The sequence below is a fragment of the Cuculus canorus genome, chromosome 3 (genome assembly GCF_017976375.1).
Source record: "Cuculus canorus isolate bCucCan1 chromosome 3, bCucCan1.pri, whole genome shotgun sequence".
Classification (NCBI taxonomy): domain Eukaryota; kingdom Metazoa; phylum Chordata; class Aves; order Cuculiformes; family Cuculidae; genus Cuculus; species Cuculus canorus.
In genome coordinates, this window is record NC_071403.1 from 81824043 (window position 1) to 81847548 (window position 23506).

The 23506-nt window shown below is 41.5% G+C and overlaps 1 protein-coding gene across 3 annotated transcripts in view; it reads left to right on the forward strand.

The window, feature by feature from the left end:
• Window positions 1–22444, forward strand: part of ANKEF1 (ankyrin repeat and EF-hand domain containing 1) — a 40341-nt gene extending 17897 nt beyond the window's left edge. The window contains exons 1-10 of one of the 3 annotated variants that reach the window (XM_054060913.1): window positions 2239–2261; window positions 8478–8824; window positions 9264–9463; window positions 10917–11066; window positions 11751–11874; window positions 12747–13569; window positions 16372–16598; window positions 17895–18076; window positions 19281–19424; window positions 20385–22444. In XM_054060913.1, coding sequence (XP_053916888.1) covers window positions 8479–8824; window positions 9264–9463; window positions 10917–11066; window positions 11751–11874; window positions 12747–13569; window positions 16372–16598; window positions 17895–18076; window positions 19281–19424; window positions 20385–20510 — 2322 coding nt within the window. In that variant the 5' untranslated portion in view covers window positions 2239–2261; window position 8478 and the 3' untranslated portion in view covers window positions 20511–22444. Of the gene's footprint in view, window positions 1–2238; window positions 2262–3697; window positions 3818–8477; window positions 8825–9263; window positions 9464–10916; window positions 11067–11750; window positions 11875–12746; window positions 13570–16371; window positions 16599–17894; window positions 18077–19280; window positions 19425–20384 lie in introns of those variants that run through there. The other 2 variants (XM_054060914.1, XM_054060912.1) reach the window with 2 other exon arrangements.
• Window positions 22445–23506: the final 1062 nt, after the last annotated feature.

Genomic DNA, 23506 nt, shown 5'->3' on the forward strand with positions numbered 1-23506 from the left:
CTCTACCTCTGTGCTCTCGGTCAGCGTTGCTGTGGGCATCAGCACCAGGTACACACACACCCGCTGAGCAGCCGCAACTGCATTTTGTTAACACGGCAGCGTTTTGGATGGGCTAGGCAGAGAGTTTTATGGACACTCAGCAATATTAACACCCTGATTTGATGTCACGCTCCCTCAGTGTAACTCACAGCTAGCTGAAACAGTCCAGACAACCTTCAGAATCAGTCAATATTCTAAGTTTGTGCCATTCACCCAAGCTGGCAAACCTGAGCAAGGAGATTTTGGGTGTAATGCCCCATGCAGCAGATTTTTTGCAGTAGCACCAGAATCCAGAGAGATCAGCAACAGTAATAATTACTTGTGCAGTACAAGACTTAGGTAAAACCCATGCAATTCCCAAGCACACCTTTGAGCTAAAGTCAGGCTGCCATCTAGCTCAGCTTCCACTGATGTCAGCAGGACATTAGTGCCAACCAGCATGAGTCCTTACAGTGCACAGGCTCCTTCCAGGGGTTGGCTGGGACATCCATAGCATCCTTGTGCTTTTACATAAACTGATAAAACCCAGCACAATACAAAGACAGCAAGCGACACTGAGGATGACAGCTATATTATCCCACTTGTTCCATGCAGGAACTGTGCAGTGCTGTCAGTCTGGCACCTTCTGTTAGCACAGAACAAAACTTCACAACTTTTGTATTTTGAAAACTTTGAAGCACTTGTTTGGCACTGAAATCTTTTCACGTGTAATTAGACAATTTTGAAGCATATTGGTAACAGAGGCTTTACCTATCATGATGAAGCATGTATGTTGTAGGAGCAATTGAGGTTAATTTTAAGAGTGTGTAAAACAAGAAGAAAACATATATGCTCCTCAGTAATGTTCTTTGGAATAATTCTGGTAAGGAAATAATTTACTACTGATTATCTCATTATCAGATGCTGACACAGTAGGTAAAACCTATGGGATCCATAGACTGCATTCATCAAGGTACTCATGAAGTCAGTGGAACATCCCTGGGACTGTCCCAGGGGTGAATATTGCTTCTTCCTAGTGTGAGCCACTAGAGATGTCCCTGTGTAAGAGGTGAGGGTACATGCTTAAAGCATCCAGGACAGTGCAGCCTCCAGGACAGAGCTGCCTCAAGGCTGCCCATAGATGAAGACTCAGGTTGTTTACAGACATCCTGGTCCATACTAGGTTTGGCTCTGGAAGCTGTAACCTCCAGTTACAAGACTCCAGGGAATGTTCAAACCTCTGAGCAGTTTACACCTTTCTTTCTTTAGTGTAGTCCTGTTTTTACCACCACCACCCACTTACATTCCTGCTGGCCATGCTTCATTTGATGCAGCCCAGGATACGGTTGGCCTTCTGGGCTGCGAGTTCACATTGCCGGCTCATAGAATCACTAGGTTGGAAAAGACCTCTTAGATCATTGAGTCCAACCATTCCTATCTGCCACTAAACCACGTCCCTGAGCACCTCCTCTACCTGTCCTTTAAATACCTCCAGGGATGGTGACTCAACCACCTCCCTGGGCAGCTGTTCCAGTGCCGGAGAACCCTTTCGGTGAAAAACTTTTTCCTGCTCTCCAGCCTGAACCTCCCCGGAGCAGCTTGAGGCCATTCCCCCTTGTCTTACCACCTGTCACTTGTCAGAAGAGGACAGCACCCACTTCCCTACAACCTCCTTTCAGGCAGTTGTAGAGAGCAGTAAGGTCTCCCCTCAGCTTTCTCTTCTCCAGGCTAAACAACCCCAGTTCCCTCAGATGCTCGTCATCAACCAGCACCCCCAAGTCCTTCTCCGCAGGGCTGCTCTCAATCACATCATCCCCCAGCCTGTACTGAAACCACAGATTGCCCCAACCGAGGTGTAGGACCTTGCACTTGGATTTGTTGAACCTCATGAGGTTCCCACAGCCCCACTTCTCCAGCCTCTCCAAGTCCCTCTGGATCACATCCTCCTCACCCAGTGATCCCACCGGGCACCCCGATCTAGTGGGATGTCCCTGCCCATGGCAGGGGAGCTGGAACTCAATGATCTTTAAGGTCCTTTCCAACCCAAACTATTCTATAACCCTGGTGGGATTTAGAGGCGAAACAATCCCGCTGCCCCGCTTCCCACGGGAGGAAAAGGGCTGGAAAGCACCAGCACCGCGCGGAGGCGGAGCTCCCCCCGCTTCCCCATGGCCGTTGCCGGGAGGCGGCGGGGGCGGTGCAGGGGGGGCGGGGCCGGGACCGCGGGGCCGCCGGTTCCGCAGGTGAGTTGGGGGGGGGGGAGGGGGGACACCGTGGGAGCGTTTGGGTTGGGAAGGGACTTTAAGGACATCCGACCCGTAACGCAGCGCTGAGCCGCGTCCCCAAGCACCGGCCCCGCCGCCTGAGCGCCCCCAGGGATGGTGACTCGGCCACTGCCCTGGGCAGCCTCTCTGGGACGATTTGAGGCCGTATCCTCTTGTTCTATCACTTCTTTCTTGCTTCTTGACCAGCATCCACCTCGCTACAACCTCTTTTCAGGCAGTTGTAGAGAGCGATGAGGTCTCACCGCAGCCTCCTCCAGATTAAACAGACCCAGGTCATAGAATCATAGCATCATAGAATGGTTTGGGTTGGAAGGGACCTTAAAGATCATCTAGTTCCAACCCCCTACCATGGGGAGGGACACCTCCAACTAGATCAAGGTTCTCAAAGCTTCATCCGACCTGGCCTTGAACACCTCCAAGGATGGGGCATCCACAGCTTCCCTGGGCAACCTGTGTCAGTGCCTCACCACTCTCACAGTGAAGAATTTCTTCCTTATGTCTTGTCTAAATCTGCCTCTCTCCAGTTTATACCCATTGCCACTAGTCCTATCACTACAAGCCTTTGTAAACAAACAGTCTCTCCACAGCTTTCTTATAACCCCCTTGTAGGTATTGGAAGGTCCCTCAGCTGCTCCTCATAATCCCTGTGCCCCAGACCCTTTTCCAGATTTGTTGCCCTTCTCTGGACAGGCTCCAGCATTTCAACATCCTTCTTCTAGTGGGGGACCCAAAACTGAACACAGTATTCAAGGTGCAGCGTGGCCAGGACCGAGTACAGCAGGACAATCACTTCCCTGTTCCTGCTGGCCACAACATTTCTGACATTTCTCATCAGCACCCCTTTATGCCTGGCACCTTTCTCAGAGGAGGGTGGACTGGAAATTACCTATTTGTCTTCCTGCATCATCAGGCAAGCAAGTCCTTACCGCTTAAGTACAGCGTGGGTCAATGCCTGCTCCTCAAAATAGCCCCTTTCCAGCAATTTCTCTCCCTTTAAGGACAGTCCCCTCTACAGTCCACCCATACCTCTGAGCTGCAACCCAAGGAAAATCAACACTAGCTTTATCCCTTACCTTGTACCCTTGGCACTTCAGGCGCTGTGAGAGTGGTTGTTCACCCTGTTCCTTGCTCCTGGGTGCAGCAGCACCTCATCACCAGCTCCCAGCAGTCCAGAGGCTTGCAGAGAGCCCCAGCTCGCCTCGCTGAGGAGCAGCCCCCTCTCAGCCCTTATCCCCAGCAGATGTGGCTCCCCCAGCCCATTGCCAGGTGCAGGCTGGCCCCCCGGGCTGCCTGTCCTCCCTGAAGCATGCTGGCACTTCTACGACATTCCATTTTGGATGAACACTAAAGTGACTGGAAGTTACAAGGCAAACTGAATGCAGAGAATGCACATTTTCTGAGCTCATCCAGCCGTAACGTTGGGACGCTCCTTACAGTGCTCAGGACTGGGCCAAGTTCCCAGAGGGCTGTTTGGCATGAGATTGAAGCCTCTCAGTTCAGCCAGGGAATGCCAGGTAAGTGAGTGACCATCACTTAGTGCTAAACTATGCCTCAGCCCAAGGTAAAGCATTTCTTGAGAGTTAACACCAAGGTCTCAAAGAGAAAATCCAGCATTATAGGCTATTTATTATACTGGAATTCAGTTTTAGGAAGATTTTGCTGTATCGTTCCTATTAAACATTAGACACAGCCAAAAATCCAGTGCAATTATTTGTATAAAGCTATAAATATAGTGTGACACTGTTATCATTATGTTTTCTTTTATCCCAGTATATAGGGCTCATGCTTATCTCCATGGCCAGCATGCAAACGGATTAAATTTAGAAAGTGCTAAGCTATTTTCTCTCACTAAAGATAAAACACATGAAAATTTTGTTTACTGGTTTGTGAATAACGATAATTAAAGGGATATTTCCAGCTTGAATGTTGAAACTGGAAAACACTGAAAACTTTAAAAAAGGAGTCACGAGTGCTTCCAACAGCAGTCAGGCACCAGGCTTTGACAGAGAGTCAGGGAGTGTTGGCCACCAGACCTTTTCTATCAACGTACCTCAGCCATAGCTTGGAGAGCTTTGTGAGAGAACAACAATCTGATTAAAATTATTTTCCTAATACTAGGTGTATAGGGAAAAGGATTAATCTGAATTTCAAATGAGTTCATGCTCTTGACCAAAACAATGATACAAACTGGCAGAATGAAGGTAGCAATACAGTTGATGTTTGTCAACAGATAAAGTTGTTGCTAAGCAGATGTTACAAGTTTGAGATTTATGATTATAGCTTCATGAAGCCCTCCCCAGAGCATGACTGTCTCAAAGCCACCTTAAAAATTCCTCACTTTCCATTAAAAGACGTGTTCCAGGTTAAGTGATAAAAACTCTGTGAAGTACCAATGGTTGGTAGTATTTATGTAATGAAAATTTGCAAGATGCTGTAGTTATATTTTCATTCTAGAAGCCCATTTCACTTTCTTGTAACTTTACCTGACTCTGGGTAGAGTTTTCTGTCTGACTTTGATCCTGTTACTGTCAAAACTTCTAATGAAACTTGGTCCAGTCACTTTAAAGAAACACTGCAAAGACATATTAACTGTCTCAGTTATAATGTTATGGTTGTTTTCAGGTAAACTGTTGGTTCTTAAGGCTTTGAAGCAAAGACTTTAAACTTGGTAGGATCTCACTGGTTGCTGAATTGTGATAACAACATACTTCATCATTGTGATGAAAATAGTTTCATTTATGTTTACAGAAATAATTTTTTTACTGTGTGTGAAGAGAATACTGTGATAAGAACCTCAAAAGTACCAGGAAAAACTGATCAGGCTGTATTGTGGCTAGAATTGTGAGGGAGTGTAATACAATATCCTGTGAGCAAAAGGAAAGTGTGCAGTAACGGTGAGGTGTGCTGTCAGTCTCATGTCCTGCATGAGACAAAGGTTGTAGGGAGCCAGTAACACCTAATCATGTATTTAAAGTGATCATTGGACACATATACAGAGACATTGCAAGAATATTGGGCAGTTTGTTGTTTTTCAATCTTATCCTGTGCTGTCTAACACAGGCAGCACATCTGCCTTTCCCCCCAGTGCTGCTGAGTCTCCCATTGCCGCTCAAAGGTGCTGCTGTTCCTGCAACAGCTGGTGCCTCTTGTGCTCCTTCCCCTTTGCTGTGTCACTGCTGTGAACACTGGCAGGAACAGGAACATCAGTGAGGGCAGGTGTTTACTTACAACCAGTAGTTGCTTGAGTGTGCAAGATACACTTTAAATTCACACTTGCTTTGCAAGTGCATCATCTTTCCCGCTGAAACACACAGTATTCTGGGACATGCTGACTCTGAATGCTTGTACTTCAAAAAATGAGTATAATTTTGTGCAAGAAGTAGTAGTAGCATTGTTCTGAATCTCCAGGAGAATCCATAAAATAAGTCCAAATCCATATGCATTGAATGTTATGTCCATTTGTGCCTTCATTGAATGTTACTAACGGATTTTTACCAACTGCAATGCTGCTCGTGTTCTGTAGCTTTACTAACCTATTTCGATGGAGAATGCCATTTCTTCAGCATTTGCAGCTTTAAGGGGGAGAAAGAAGGGAAAAAAAGACAAGTTTTGATCCTAAATGAGTTCCTGAAAAAATTGCTGTGCAAAATCCAGGTGCAAATAATGAATAATGATAGGAAGAAAGGATCCAGTTTTTAGAAGTAAACTAAGTTCCTTACTGCTGCAGGGTGATGGGAAATGGAACTAGAGTAAGAGAACATTTAAGCTTGTCACCTGCTTCTAAATATCTTTAAAAACATTTCTTTTGCTGAACTTCAGTGGTGTAAGTACCATAAGAGGCTTCTCTGCAGTCCCTTCTTGCTCCTCCTTGCCACAGCCCCTGCAGAGTTCACACCACCTCTTTCCCTGTGCTCAGCAGCCAGGAACACTTCCTGTATTGAGAATTTGCTCAGAAATTACTTCCTAATGTTTCAGACTCTAAAAGGGAGAGTCCACAGGGAACTCTAATTTGCACTTCTACCAGGGCATTACCCAGAAGTAGCCTTATTTCTGAACTCAAAACTTCAGGACTAGAGTGCTGTTATAGTTGTAAACTCTGTCAGTGGAAAAAAATACCCTCTGCATTTATTCTCTTTCACAGGACAATATGCCACAAGAAGCACAATATGGTAGGGATGATAATAAACAAGCTAGGGGGGACAGATTTAAGTTATTGCTACTTAATGATTTAATTGTGCAATGTAAGAATATACTTTGTATATGATCAAAATGAGAGTTGTGTAAGACCTAGACAGAAACGAATTTAGCATTTAACCAATGTCCTATTTAAATGGAGAAAGCTCCCAAACTCTGGGAGCAGCTGACGTATTCTGACCAGCTCTTATTGCAAATAGAAAGTCTTTGCATTTTAGTGTCCACTTAAACACTTCTGCAAGGGAGCATCTTCTAATAATAACACCATTCAAATAAAACATGTCATAGAGCTGGTCAAAACTGTTACAACAACAGCGTTTCTAGCAAAACATGAACAATGTACAATATTTTTGCAATGCTCCATAGACTAGAAGGGGCAGTTGTTAAGTGGCTCCAGGGATTATATGGACCTTCACTGCTTTTTCCTCACTCCTCTTATGAAACACCTCTGCTGTAATATTTTAGCTGTTACAGGGGAGGAGCAAACAGCTGCAGTCAGATGCGTCAGGTAGTGTAATGGGGTTCTTTTGCACATAGGGCCTGACTTGGGGCTGTGAATGTCTTTAGGCAGCAGATGCACAGGTAGAATGCCAAGTAGCTTCTGTAGTGGAGGAAAACACAAGAGACACAGTTGTCAGAAATCTTTCAACAGTAAACTTGATCCCTGTCTCTACTGCTCCAAAGCCAGGCTGGCCATAGAACTTCAAATGAAATGAAAGATGGTAATTACAGGAATGAAAATTCTTGTACCTGTAATACATCAGTTACTGCTCTATCCATTCCCTGGTTAATTTTTATCCCTTATTATCCCTTATTATTTTTTTTTCTACTTTTCCTGCAGTTCTTGCTCAGGTTTCCTTTCCAGAAATGGAGGTGTTGCCTCAGAAAGTGTTGGAGTTCTGCATCCTTCTACAGCTGACTCTTAAAACTCACCTGTTCTTGGGTGTTCCACAAAGCACTCAGCAGTAGCCAGGCAGACTGCTGAGGAGTCCTGTTTACAGGCTATATTACTAATAAAAAAACCCAAACAACCACCAAAACCCCCAAATTTTCCCTAACAGGACCCTGTTCCTCCACACTTTTTTGTTGTGCATCCTGTAAGCACACTATCATTTTTGGAGGACGGGCTGACTGAAGACTTTGTGAAGCTGATAGGAAGCTTCCCACCCATTTAAGCAAGCTTCAGAAGTGGTCCTTACAATGCCTGCCCCTTGCTTGGCCCTGCAGCCACAAGTGCTGAGAGTAGCTAAAAGAGGCTAAAAGAAAAAAAAATCAGAACTGAGCCAAATGCAAAGCTGGTTTCCTGGACCATACTTTTCTCAAGAAGCATGCATTGCATCTTCTTGCAAGTCAGCAACCCACTGTCATTTTTGTTCCCAAGAGTTTTGCTGCAGAGAAATGCAATTTAACCTCTTATGTATGTAGCCCCACAGGAAGCTCATGCATCAGCTACCAAAAAAAACCAAAAATAGAAGGTACTCAGGTACTGATGAGGTGATGCTAGTATCAATTTTATGTATCAGCAAGTGCAGACGTCACTGTGACGTGATTTTCTTCTTTTCCCTTTAAAGCATTGAAATGACAGATGATCAGCCTCCCTTTAGGCTTCCAAGTAATTGTAGAGTTATTATAAAAGTTCCATGAATGAGAAGCAGTTACCTCACAGTTTCATATACTTAATTCTCACCTCAAATGAGATTTCTTTACAGCAGTTTGAATGTTATGAAGAACAATTTTGCAGAGTGCTACATGTGTTTATATAGTCCCTATATGTGCTATGTATACTGAATGAGATAACTTCATTAAATTTTAGTGCTTTGTTGAGTTAAAGTGGATATTTTCATGCCTTGAACATAGTTTGATTTCTGTTCTTACTGGCATGTAATTATAATCTCATCTCTGAGCTTACATGTTTTCTTCTTTCCCCATGCAGAAATTAATTCCTTGAAAGAAGCCTCTTTTTTGTTTTTCTTAATTCAGGATGTTACCAGCAGATAAGAGACTTCTAAATTTACAGATCTACAAACTTCTTCAATGCATTCACCAGAAAGACAAGAAGCAAATAGAAAAGCTGGTCCAGAATGGAATTCCAAATCTCATTAATTTCACGGAGCCTATGGAAGGATATAGTGCCCTTCATTTGGCCTGCATGAAAAATGACGTTGATATGTGCTGCTTCTTGCTGGAACAGGGAGCTCATCCAGATGTCCAGGACAAAATGGGACGTACTCCGGCAATGAAGGCAGCTGAGCTGGGCTATGAGTTGGTTTTGGATTTATTAGCAAAAGCTAAAGCAGACATGGCTGCAGTGGATAATGAAGGGAAAGGCAAGTAAAAGAGAACCTTATCAGACCAGAAATACCATAACGTGACCCCTTACTGCATTACACACTTGCTATGTATGTTATGTCCAACCTGTAGAGAGGACGCGTGGTTGCAGGTAATCCTTACAGGTCCACAGACGTCATTGGCCATAAGAGCTTTATGAAAATGAAAATAATTCTCTCTGAATATTTTGGGTCCCCCCAGTACACATCTGAAAGATAACTTGCGACTGAGAATCATGTTCCTCTCGTGACCTGTCACATTAAATTCTGCTTTACTTCCTGGGTTCAAAGGCCCTAAAGTAGAAGTCTTTTTTGCATGTATATACCCTAAGAGAAGTTAATGGGTCTCTTTGAAGGTGTTTGTTGGTTCAGCTGTGAAGCTTGGAGCCTTTCTAATTATTTAGTTTTGGACCATAATTCCTGCTGTTTTTCTTTGCAGGTGTTTTGTTTTACTGCATTTTACCTACAAGGCGGCACTACAACTGCATGCAAATTGCCTTGGATTATGGTGCAGATGTTAACAACTGCACTACTGATGGGAAGCCTGTGTTTCTACAAGCCTGTGAGCAAGCTCATGATATTAAGGAAATATGTCTGAATTTATTGGAAAGAGGAGCAAATCCCAATGCAAGAAACCCGGTATGAATATTTCTGTAACTAAGAGCATATATACAGGAGTACAGAATAGTTACCAGATGACTAGAGTATATGGCCATAAATTCTCATATTAAGATAATAAAGCAGTATCGAGTGCTTAACTCTGTGGCCATGCCTATTTCCCTCTTCTCTCTTACCATTTTTTGCAGAAGCAGGAATTTAAATCTCCTTGAACCATGTATCCTGATTTAGATTTTTGTATGTTAGACTGCAAATATTTCACAAAAACAAAGTATAACTGAGCCACAGCTTGAATGAGTTGCAGTTCACTGTACTTCAGTGGAGCAATGCTGATTCATACTTTGCTTGGTTGTGCTCTAAGATTTCCGGAGTTGAAGTAATGTACACTAAAATGTGAATCCAACGTGAACAGTCTGGTGGGGAATCAAGGCAGGGACAAGACGTAAGAAACTCTTTACTCCCTTTTGCCATCTGTTTTAATTTGTTACTTCCTTAATTTAAAGAAAAACACCTGAAGGACTGAAGCTCTGTGCTGTTGATCAAGTCAAGGAGCTCAAGCTTTCCCTAAAGCTGCACATGGCTTTTGCTTTAGTCCTAGTTTTGAACTAATCTTCCTAGCTTGTAGCTATAGCAAAACCAATGTTCAGACATCCTTATCCCGTCCCCTCATGCATGTGTCCACTTTAAGCACTCAGTGTTCCTGCAATATGAGAAACCCGCCTTTTTATTTTGTTAATATGATGGCCACATACATGATCACATAATACAAATGGCTTGCTAGGCCCCTTCCTTTCAGGGAAGAAAGCATGGTTCCATGTAACAGTATCCATGGCTCACTGGCTTTCTTTGCTCCTCTGTAGAGTGGCAAATCAGATTTTCTAAGTGTTGCTGTGGGCCGATATATTAATAGCAGGCAATCCCTGATCCAAAATGTGCTCTGTTCTTGGGAATGTCAACAGATCTAGTAAAATTAGCCATTATAAAGAAAATAGGTACTGCTAATCACGAGCACACACTATTATGTAGAAGAAGAGACAGATGGAACAGTAGTGAAATTCCCTGGTTGCTTTGTCTTTCCTGTAGCGCTCCTTCAGTCATAGCTCTTTATGGTCTTTCATGATAAAGGTGGTACTTTTGTGTTAAATTTTGTAAACATGCATGAGAGCATGCATGGAGAATAAAGAATTCTTTAACTAAGGAATTGATTTTCATGGGGACTATTAAAGGGACTCAAGTTACTAATGTACTTGAGTTGCTGAGATCTGACTACACATATTTTAGTAGCACTATGATTGGATTCTTAAAAGTTTACCAACCAGTGTCTTAGAAATTATTAGATTTGTCTCCTTTTTTTTGATAATATCTAAAGAGGACACTTTCAGTTTTATGCCACCTTGCAACAATCAGATCATATTGTTCCAGCCCAAATTAGCATACACGACAAATTCTAAATTGTTTTCTTTCTACCTTGCAGGCTACGGGTCGCACAGCCTTGATGGAAGCTGCAAGAGAAGGCGTTCTGGAGCTGGTGCGTGGTCTACTTGAGAAGGGAGTTGAAGTTGACCAATTTGACCTTGAAAGACACAGTGCTGCACATTTTGCGGCCAAAGGAGGCTTTTTTGAGGTATCGTCATTTGTGGTGTTAAAGCACTGCTGCAAAGCCAGACCTGGGGTGGTTTTTTTGTTTGGTTTTTTTTTGGGTGCAGTATCTCAGCTGATCAAAACATAATAGTCAGCAATCAAAGGCAGCTTCTTTTTAAGTATCAAAGTGAATCCAGCAGTGATAAAATCTCTGTCATAACTGCGTTTTTTTTTGCCAAGGTACTTCTAAGTGTGTGTGCTAGTGTGTCTGTTGGGTGTGCACAGCTCCATTGGAGAGCTTGTTTCTCTCAACGTGTGTCACAGCAGTGTAATGAATGAAACATTACCCTTATAAGAAGGGCAGATGCAAACAGCTGCAAGTAGGTGCTTTGTTCCTTATCCCTGTATCATATTCAAACTACATAAAATTTCACTGTTTTGATTGCACATGCGATGTCAGAGTTACTTTAAGACAGGGGCTTGCAGTAGGCTGAAAGGAATGAAGGTTGTTTATTTGCAACTGAACAAGTTCTATTTCCTGAGTTAAGTAAGAACAGTACTATAGAAAACTTGAACATTATGTGCATATTGATCAGCTGGGCATGGGAGAGAAGTTCACCACGTAAACTGGGAATATATGGTGTTGCACTTATTTGTAAATCATTCTCACACTTCTCAGTCTTAAGAACAGGCAAGATTTTTGGTGGCACTGTCTTTGTTTTTCTAGATTTTGAGAATTATTTCAGCTTATGATGGAGACTTGGGCCTGGTTGCTATGAATGGTAACACACCACTTCATTATGCTGCGGAGGGAGGATTTGCAAATTGCTGCAAGTTTATAGGACAAAGAGGTACATTAAGTTACTTTGCAGCTATCATGTATATTTTCTTCTGTGCTAAAGGCAAGGTCTCACATGGCACGTATGAAGGATTTGACTCCCTAGGGTGTCGTGTGGCAAATGTAATTCTCATTAAAAAGTGCCTAACATAGGCTATTACGACTTACTTCTACTCAAGTGGACAAGATGAGATAAAACATTTCTCAAAGTAGCAGAAACAACACAAATTTGTATAATTTATAATTGGACTGCATTAAGTGGTTCTGGTTTTGGTTGGTTTTGGACGGATTGCATTGAAACTTTAAATAGAAAATTGATTTTTTGTTTGCTGGTAATTTACAAAAAATTATCTTAGCATAGACATGGAAAAATCTTGTTGCTCCTGGGCACTGAAACATGCTCCAAAGCAGCTGTGATCATTTTCTAACTAAATCAGATTATCATAGCATTTCAACCTTTGGTTCTGTAGGACCATGCAAATACCTACATTCTATTCTTGTGATTCAGACATTTAACTAGTGATCCATCACCACGTTGCAAGGTTAGGTTATAGAACAATGAGTGACATTTTAATCTTAGTCTGTTTCTTCTTAGCCTTGCTTGCTACTTCAAGTAAAAAAGTAAAGATTCTACTGAACTGCCTTTCTATATATATTGATGAATGGAAAATAAGTAGAGTATGGGTTGCATACAGACACATAGCTAACCTTCCAGTCTGGGATCAAGGACACGGTTCCATCTACTATCACTATTGATAGTTAAGACATTATAAACTTGTAAATCTCTGGCAATTAGTTGTACGTATATTACAAGTCTTTTATATTACATAATTAGTAATTACTAATTCCACTGCATTATCAGTGAAATTGTGTTCATATTTTCAGGCTGTGATCCTACCTGGAGAAACTTATTAACAAAGACTCCAAGAGCCATTGCCAAGGAATGTGGTTTTAAAGCAGCAGCAGCAGAATTGCTTAAAGTTGAAAAAACCTATATAAAACAGTCCAAGACTGGAGCTACAGAGGACAACCCCCACTGGGCACTGAGGCTATATGACTGGTCCTTAGAGCACCAGGCTGCCCTCCACAAGGCGTTTGAGGCTGTTGACCAAGGAGATGGCACAGTAGCTAAAGAAGATTTTATATCTGTTATTCAGAAGCAGTGCACCTTTGTGGATGTTGAACAAATACAAACTATTGCTGATATCCATGAACAGTCTCACCTCGGGGAAATCAACATTGAAGAATTTTTTAAAGGCTCTAAATACTTGCAGAAAAAGTGTCTTATAACATCTTTTGGACTCAAAGGAAAGAAGGGGAAGCAAGGCAAGAAACGAAGAGGCAAAAAAGGCATTGCCATCCCTGTGCCAGTCTGTGTTGTTCCGAAGAGTGCATGTCAGCTTAGGGAAGATGGCTTCCCTGTGTACATGATTGAGGCTGTTCAGAGCATTGCTGACAGAGACCTTTTTAACCGAGACCACCCATCTGCCCATCCTGTGCATGATGACCGTGCCTGGTATATAGAAGAGGCAAGGAAAACGTACATGAATATTAACTACCTAGTCAGAGCAGGAGACATTCTGTCTCTACAGAAAGCATTTGAGGAAGGTGTGCCAGTAGACATAAAAGATAAATATTACAAAACACCTTTGATGGCTGCATGTGTAAGTAGGAACATAGAAGTTGTGAAGTATCTTCTGGAAAAAGGGTAAGATCATTTCAGAGATTTTTTTTTTTTAAACTGCTGTTTTGGAAGGGCTTTCAAAAGACCAAATTTACAGTAAACATTTGGATGCAATGGACTATGGTTTGCTTTTCATTTATATAATGTTTAGCATTAGTGTTAGTTCAATAAGATCCTGAGTTACAGAGGGTTACTTCAGTATTTTTCACACAGGTAAGGTCCCTCGGTCTGAAAGTTTTGATTGCTGGGCTGTTGACATTTTGTTCAGTTGCAGAGTACTTACAAATCCAGTCTATTGGAACTGCACTTACTTCATAACCACATTTCAAATGGTTCATCCTCAAAACTGAACTCAAAAAGTCAGATGAATGATGTTGGGGCAATCTGACTTGCCTGAAATCATCAAGACAATCCTGGACTTCCCTGTTTGTGTGCTAGGGACTTTGCATGCGGATGTTTTATGGAGATAAGCCTTATAATCACTCTCCTCTGCAGCCTCAGCAGGCTGAAGCAGCAGGATTTACACCACAAGCGTGTGCTGCTTTTTAGTCCATTTGTCACTTTAAAAGTGCTTCAGCAATTTTGTAACCTACAGACACACTTGTGAAAAACCTCAATGACAGCTTAAAAATGAAAGCAATTTAAGAAAGATTCAGTCATACTTGTGTAATAGCGTAATCTCTTTTCTACTGTCAGACTGCGGTACTCCTACAGTCATTCAGATAAATGCTTAAATGAACATTTTCCAAAGATATTTACTTTAGCTTTGTTCTCTACTTATAGCTAGAATTCATTTTAACATTCATTTCTAAGGATAAGTGTCTATAGCCGTTGCTCCAGTTCCTGCAAAGGCTTAACAGAACATGGATCTTTACATACTCTGGTAATTACACTGGCATTCCTAGACTGTATGGAAAGTTGTGTAAGTGTGTATAATCAGGTCTTCCAAAGATAAGGATGTTGAGAGTTAGTGAATGAATCTAGAAAATTAATCTCCCCTTTTCTCATCAAGCCTCATTAAGCAGTAGTGAAGTGACACATCGTCATATTTAACAGCTAGACCTAGAAATGTAATAACTTAGTTTAAAAAAATAGTACCAATTTTGAGATTTTTAAATTGACGGAAATCAGAAAACTGAGGAGGAAAGTTATTGATACAGTGTATAGCTTTGCATCTTTCAATGGTGTGGACTTCCAGATAGTTTCAGTTTGGCATATTGTAAAAATACTTTTTACAATATAATCTTTTCACTATGCTATCATGAATCCATATTGAATAGAAAACAAAACACTTATCCAGAGCTACAGAAAATGCTGAGCTTTAAACATGAATTGGTGTATCTACTTTCTGTATCTTCCCAGAAAGACTCAGAAGTAAATTAAATGTGGGCTAAAGGCAAATTCTATGCTTGATCAGGAGAAAATACTGAAGAATTTTTAAGTGAGTACTGTGTGGTCCCTGCTCTCTTTGATTGGTTCATTTCTGCTGGAATGAAGTTAGCAAAAAGGATTCAGGGGCAGAAAGAGTATCAGCACAGGCATGGAGGCAGGGTTGAGAGAGGGAGTGGATTAACTGGAACCTCTTATTTTAATAAGAAATATAAAGGAAATGACAACTGCATATGAATAAACCATAATGGCTAAGCAACTGAAAGGTAACAAAGGTAAAACTGGTAGGTCTGGGGAATTTACCACAATAAGATGTCACCAAACTTAAAATTCTGAAAAAGATTAAAATTTAAACAAGAAAAGGCGAACAGAAGAATCTGCTCTTTTGATCTAGAGTTAAATATTAACCATCTGAACAAAAGAGGAAAAAAGCTTTCCCTGCAAGCAGCTTCCTTCCTAATTTCTCCTTCCTTCTCCCTCCTTCCATCTCTTTTTGTCCCTAGAGTAAATGGGAGATTGACTCTGATTCAGTTCAGAACCTCTAGGCTGTCCTCAGTACAAGGGAAAGCAATTCACTATTGGGGAATCCCCTCAGGAGGTTTTGACCCTGCCTGAATCCACACATGGCACAAATAGGAGATCATAGATCTAGGCATGGTCATGATACGATGACTGTGCTTTCTTCAAAGAAATAGGGGAACAACACTTCTTTGCTTTTAACACGTTTAAGGGGCTCTAGTGGCTCTTGCTTCCCAAGCCTTGCTTTTGCATGACCCTAGCCCCAAAGCTCCCAAGGCAGCCAGGTGCTAAAACACTGATAATGCTTTTCACCTCAGCTTCACGTTGCCGATGTTTTCCCCAAAGTAGCCCTTGCGTCCTTCAGAACATGCCCGTTTTAATCTGGGAGAAGAAACAGATCTAGTCCACTGGGACAGGGGCTGAAAAAGCTTTAAACGCTCAGATTTTCTGAGATAGACCTTCTCTAACTCTATTTGTAAAATGGACAGTGGGCAATTTTGTGACATGTTTCAGAGCACCTACCTTTGGCCCAGAAACATTCTTTTTTTAATTCCTTAACCTGTTTTTTTGCCATTCTCAGTGAGGCTGGAGCACAAACGTTAGCAGCATTTTACAGGAGTAAGCTGTTTGAATACCTGTTTTTCCTCTGTACCTGTGAAAACCTCCATGTAGCAGACACCGTGTTGGCTTAGAGGGGAATATGATCACCACCTAGACACACTCTTACAATTTATATTCCATGACTGTATATTGGATACTAAAAGTGTTCCAGAGTAGCAACACCAGTATGAAAATATTTTTTTTACATTGAATATGCCATTGCGGTGGGCAGTTAACATCGATTGTACTTGGAGCTGTGGATGTTACTGTATCTATTAGCTAGCTTCATCTGCTACAACTTCGCTTGTTCTTTTGCAGAGCTGATATAAACACAACAGACAATTTCATGTGGACTCCTCTCCATCACGCTTGCTATAATGGGGACATAGATATTGCTGAACTGCTAGTGAAGGCTGGAGCAGCAGTGGATGCACCCTCAATAGGCAATGCAACCCCGCTAATGAGAGCCATTGAGATTGGCAGATTGGATTTAGTCTATTTTTTAATCAGTGCAGGTGCTGACATCCGAATTACAAACCGCAATGGTAAATATCAATGTCTGCCCAAAAGACATGTTCCCTTGTATATGTATATATATGTGTTTTATTAAAAAAGAAACACTAAGATCTTGGAACACTTGGAGGAGTGCTATGAATTTATAATTGTTATCAAAACTGGGATGAAGGTAAGAGTTAAATTCAATTAGTTTTCTACAGTAACAAGCTACTGTTCTAAGTAGTCAGCTTCCTGGGGTTTATGTATCTAGAAAATAAAGTAACATGATTAATTACATGATTAAGGAGGCTATTGCTCCTCACAGAATATATACAGAGTCATAAGTGGCTTTAATGAAAAAAATTATAGCTAGTTATTAATACTATTTGATGTAAAATTAGATTTTATTTGTGGCTAGCATGTACTCTGCCACCCATTTAAATCACTTTTTTTTATGCACGGGCAGAACTGGTTAAAATAATTCCTTGCTGCTTAGCTTGTGAATATTACTCCCTGAGGACAAAAAAAAAAGTGGTTTATCAGAAAAACAAATCTTAACTGATATTGAGGTATTACCTCCTTGCACCAGATCCCTCAATTCGGTATTATTTCCTCTGGTTTTTGAGTAAATTAAGCAGTTAACAAATTTTACATTTTAAGCTCTTGCTCTAACCTTGGAAGGAACACTGCTGCATAATGAGACTTTCTTTCTCAAAACATCTAGTAGGTAAAACCCTTCTTGTTGAAGGGATGTGCATTCTCCATTTCTGTTACCATGTGAAATTCTAATTCACCTAGCAGCTTAGTCTCACAATTACTATACAGCTACAGGCTCTCATCTCACAAGATCCAGGAGAATTTTTCTTTTACTAAGCACTGAAGATTTTTCACCCCATTTTAACCGTGGGGCTTTCCCTCAAATGCTTGCCAGCCACAGAGCAAGCACTGGAAGAGGTACCTACCTACAATAACTTGGTTGACATTCCTAACCTTGCACTATGCTGGACATCTCCTACTGCTAAATGCTCTCAGCTCTCAAAGATCAAAATTAAAACCTGCAGGACCAGTACATTAAGCTGCAAATGTCAGAATATTCAGAGCAAAGCAACCACTGCAAGAATTCCTGCAATATTTTTTTTTCAAGGCTTATTTCTGCAAGCCCTTATTTCTGCAAGCAGCGCTGATAACTGCCAGTCCTCACACCAATGTCAGGCATATGGAATGGCTGATAAAATAGAGGCTTAATTAAATTCAGTTGACACTAGTGTCATTATCCAGTTGCAGTAACAAGTGCCAAGGTTCATTTTCATGGCTTATACAGGTATTTGGGTTTTTTTAAAATACAGGAAAGAATGCTCTTGATATTGCTAAAGAATTTGGAGATTCCAGAATAATTGCTTTGCTAGAAAATGAACTGGAAAAATTGCCAGAAGTTCCAGAAAAAAAAGAAGCAGAGAAACGAAAAGTTGTGAAGCCAAAGTCACCTTCTACACAGATGCCTGTAGAGGTACAAGCTGTGAAAAGAGAGGTATGAGAGATTGTAACAATGGATTGATTTGCTAATACTTGGTAGAGTGCTTCTTTCTTTCATTTATTTGCCATTGGCATCTCTCTAAAGCTATAAATCCATCAGTTTTGTTAGACTGTTTTCAGAAGCCAGTACTTGTTTTGGCGAGTGCTGGTACTTGTTCACTGGTTGGAATTTTGACTTATTATTTGTATGAACTTCATGTCTTCCCCAGTCCTACTGAAGAATTACGTCCTATGTCATGGACAGGACGTAATTCTTCTTCCTGACATTTATGATCATCCAGCTCTGTTGCGGTAAATATAGAACAACTGGCAATAATAATTTCTTAAAGGAGAGAAGGAATCTTTCTTCACAGGATAATTTTCTTCACAGGATAAGTCCAAGGCCCTTCAAATTAGTAAGATTGTCTTTTTATTCTGCTATTGAACACACTGAGGTGATATCAGGCTTGTTGACTTCTCATTTCCCATCTTGTCTTGTACCCTTCCTCTTCTAATGTTGACCCAATTCCTATTTCTCAAATCTCACACTGACATTTGGCTGTTGTACTTCTGAATTCCTCTCCTGCAACCCTGGGGAGCCTTGAGTACCTTACCACTGCCCTAGTTCCCAAGCTGACATCAGCATCCTTGATCATATCCTCCTGGTTGTCTTATTGTGGATAAAGTCTTCCTGTTTTACCAGTATTACTTGTTAGTCAGATTGCGGATACTATTTAGAGAGAAAATGCAATTGTATTGGCATTGCTGGAAGTATCCTTTAGCGTCCTGTCCTTGAACTGTGTGGTAAATAAGTGCCAGAAGCCAAAGGTTGGTTTCTCCCTTTCAAAAATGTATTGAATTTGTCAGGGGTATTGTAGGACTTTTATAGGCAGGAGGATGACAACTTTAGGTGCTTATTTATTTATCACCAGGCACAGGATGGGATTGTCAATGGTACTAGATGACTGTCTTGTAAGTCTTAAAGAGCAGTTGATGTTTTTGTGTCCAAGAAGGAGAGCCATCATCTAGCTTTTAAAGGGTTTCTCTCACAAGTTTTGGTTATATAAAAAAAATTTATCAGCTTTAAGAAAAACAGATTCTGAACAGATTAAGAAAAATACACACATAGTAAACAGTTAGCAAAAGAAGTAGCAGAAGATGCTGGCTATGTGCTTTTCTTCCAGATGCGATGTATTTGTATAACTGATAATCTCTTTTAGTCTTCACAGGTATCTCTGCCACTTGTAGAAAAATCCATTCATGAAAAGACAATGCATTCCCTTAAGGACAGTGTTAGTTATCTGAATGATGCAATAACCAGTGGTGCTACCAAGAAAGATGACATCACATTCAAACCCAGACAAGTACGTATGGTAGCAAAATGTGAGCACAGTTTCACATTAGTTTAAAGGTAGGCTTTGCTGTAGATCAAAAGCCAGAACAGTCTGATGAAATAACTTCAACAATTCAACAAGCTTATAGATGATGTGACACAGGCTGGAGAGACTGCCACAAAACCACAGTAACAGAGTTCATAGGTACGTGTATATGCACCATATACTTATGCATATTTTCATAAAACAAATTATCATGGAAATCAAGCTCTTACCAGGTTTTAGAATACAGTTAAAATGGACATGCAGTAACATATAAATGCAACTACATTCATGGTATGGATTTTTACATTCCTACACTTACAGGATAAGAGACCTTGTACATGAGACCAGCACCACCTTCTAACTCACCTTCTCAGTTAGTTATCCCATGATTATTTATGTCAGTGACAGTTACTGAACTAAATGGATCACGGTACACTAAATATTTACTTCCTAGTGTTAGAATACTGGAAATATAATTTTTGTATCAGGAACTTGTTAATAGTCATTCACAAGCAACTGAGAAACAGGACAAGAAGTTCTGAGAAAAGTAATTTTTAATTATATTTTTTTTGTCCTTAAAAAGGAAAAGAGTGCCACTGCTGGCTGAGAGGTTGTATTTTGTTTGTTTAGTATTTCCCTAACCCAAAAAATCTGTGCAAGTTTCTCCGGTGGTCTCGGGAGTAAGGCTACTTTATCAGCGACTGTGTAGCTAATTACTTTTTTTCTCTCTGAGGATCTTGGGCCCTAGTCAGTCTTTCTAAACAATTAGCGTTGGATCTTCTTTTCCAGATTATCCCTAATCTCAGCCCATGGCATGTTATAGATTGGAATTGACAAGAGAATGCCATACTTACATATACACAAATTGTTGAAGCATCTTCTGGTAGGAGGCTACGTTAGTTTTCTTCTATGTACAAATTAACTACAAATACCTTTATTTTTTAGATTTGGGCCCCTGATGCTGCAACAGAGGAGCTAGTGAGAAAGCAAGAATTGCTCCGTGAACGCTTTGCTCTTGATGGCCACTCAGCAAGCTCCACGACCCCCTTTAACAGAAAAGTTATGGAATAAGCACACCAGTTAGAAGAAACTACTTCAGCATTCAATCTGTGGGGACACAAATCTAAAAGGCTACTCCCTTCTAAGGAAGGAATCATGCAGTGCGCAGTAAATGTATGTCAGTTCTGATTAAAAACAAAAATTTAGCAAATTTTTCCTCTGTAGATTTTGTTGCTTATACACAAGCTTTTGTTAATGACTAAGTCTGGAAAAAGTGTTATCCTCCTGTGATTCTAAGTCTTGAAGCTAGCTCAGCGTACTTCTCAAAGCAGCCACTACTGTGACACACGCGGCCTTTTTCTTTGTAAGGGTATGGCTTTATGAGCCTTTTTTTCACCCCAAGATAGAAATCCATCCAGGAAGACATACTACCCTTTCTAGTAAAAGGGTGTTAAACATAAAGATATGAAGATTCATGTGTTAGGATCAGGCTGGGTCCTAACGTGTTCTGCAGATGGACTCAACACCTCTTGGATTCTGTTGAGTATGTCTGCAAAGTAGTTGGCAGCACAAAAGTGAGCCCAATTTGGAGCTTCAAAAAGGCAGCAGCAGGTGATAAGTTTTGGGTAAGCAGAGGCTGGAAATAGAGAGAATGTTTAGCTTAGAGAGGAAAGAAGTGGGAGGGAATGCCATAAAATATATCTAAAAAAGCAAAAAGCGTGGAGAAGTGAACTGAAACCTCCTATCTATTCTTTCACAGTATATAAGAACATTCAGCCCACAGAAAAAAGAGGAAGCAGCACACATTAAATACTCTACAGTGTACAAATAGGCTGTGAAACCCTCTAGCCCAGTTATCCTTGGAAACTTAAGGAAAAAAAAAACATTTACATAGATTGTGAGAAGAGCCTTATTAACTTATGCTAAAGGATAAGAATCCCTTGTGTTTCAGGACCTCAGCTAATTACTGTTGGCACATGCTAGAGAAATCTTTCTAGGAATGCAGTTCACTCCCCAATCGTCCAGTGCGGTACTGTGTGTGCCTCTTAGGGGAAAAAGATGACACCAGCCTATACAAACACTGTAAATTAATTTACTTTCTGGTTTGACAGTGCCCATTCTCAAAATTCACTTTAACACTGTGAGACTTCAAGAGCTGTCTGCCCCAAAAGCACAGCTATTTTTGAAAATTTGTTTGCAAACATACTCTTTTATAACTGCAAGCCTTGAGCAGTGGAAGCCAAGTTTCAAACTGAGTTCTTTCCTTCTGGTCCATCATTTATTTTAATACAAACCAAGTTTTGCCCTTGTTGATGTGTATGATATAATGTTGCCATGCCTGGATTTGCCTAGGTATGAAGAGAGTAGTTGTGGAAAGCCTAAGCAGTCATATTCTTAAAGCTGTCACCACTTCCTTCCCAGCACTGCGTGCAGCCATCCTTTTTCATTCTAGGTGCACATCCAAATGCAAATGTGATATTTAGTAGATAACAAAGACAATCGCAAAGCAAGTAGGTATCTCTAGTGAGATACTATTTTTAAATACCACTGCTGAACATACTATGTGTATGAACATGTGTCACAAAAGAGGATAAAAGTCCTATTTAAATAAAAGTGTGACTTAACAGTTTGATGATAAGGTCACACTATTACTTGTTGTGTGGATGAAATGTATGAGGGAAAATTGGGTTATATGTGTTGATAGCAAACCTCATATAGCCAAAGGATTATATGTGCATGCCCGATTCCTTGTGTCCCTTCACTAACATTTCAAAGTGCCATCTTGCATCTCCACCGTAATCATCTTCCACGTGGACATCTGCAGACTGCTGTCAGGTGTCAGTTCACTCCAAAGTCTGGATTCAAGGCTTCGCAAAGCAGACTCTTGGGTTTCAGATTTCATTAGACAATTTAATGGAGGAGCACAGCAGCATGGTCCACTCCGCAGAGAGGGGCTGACATGATCCAAGAAATCCCTGGGCAATTATATCCTTACAGACAATTTACCCACCCCCTCACACAATAGTTCACTCCAGTAGTAATTTTTGGGTCTGTGATCTTCTTGTTTCTCATTGAATTAATTTGATGTCTTTCAGACAGGTTGTTAACTTCTCTTGATACAGCTGATGTTGATGGTTCACAGAATCACAGAATCACAGAATCACAAGGTTGGAAAGGACCCATTGGATCATCGAGTCCAACCGTTCCTAACACTCCCTAAACCATGTCCCTAAGTACTTCATCCACCTGTTCCTTAAACACCTCCAGGGAAGGCGACTCGACCACCTCCCTGGGCAGCCTGTTCCAGTACCCAATGACTCTTACTGTGAAGAATTTTTTTCTGATATCCAACCTGAACCTCCCCTGACGGAGCTTCAGGCCATTCCCTCTAGTCCTGTCCCCTGTCACTTGGGAGAAGAGGCCAGCTCCCTCCTCTCCACAACCTCCTTTCAGGTAGTTGTAGAGAGTAATAAGGTCTCCCCTCAGCCTCCTCTTCTCCAGGCTAAACAACCCCAGCTCTCTCAGCCGCTCCTCATAAGACTTGTTCTCCAGCCCCCTCACCAGCTTCGTTGCTCTTCTCTGGACACGCTCCAGAGCCTCAACATCCTTCTTGTGGTGAGGGGCCCAGAACTGAACACAGTATTCGAGGTGCGGTCTCACCAGTGCCGAGTACAGAGGGAGAATAACCTCCCTGGACCTGCTGGTGACCCCATTTCTGATACAAGCCAAGATGCCATTGGCCTTCTTGGCCACCTGGGCACACTGCTGGCTCATGTTCAGTCGGCTGTCAACCAGCACCCCCAGGTCCTTCTCTTCCGTGCAGCTCTCCAGCCATTCTTCCCCCAGTCTGTAGCGCTGCATAGGGTTGTTGTGCCCCAAGTGCAGGACCCGGCATTTGGTCTTGTTAAACCTCATCCCATTGGTCTCGGCCCAGCAGTCCAGCCTGTTCAGATCCCTTTGCAGAGCCTCCCTACCCTCCAGCAGGTCGACACTTCCTCCCAGCTTAGTGTCATCTGCAAGTATCTCTGAAGCCTCTGTATGCTCCTGTTTTTCATTGACTCTAGAGG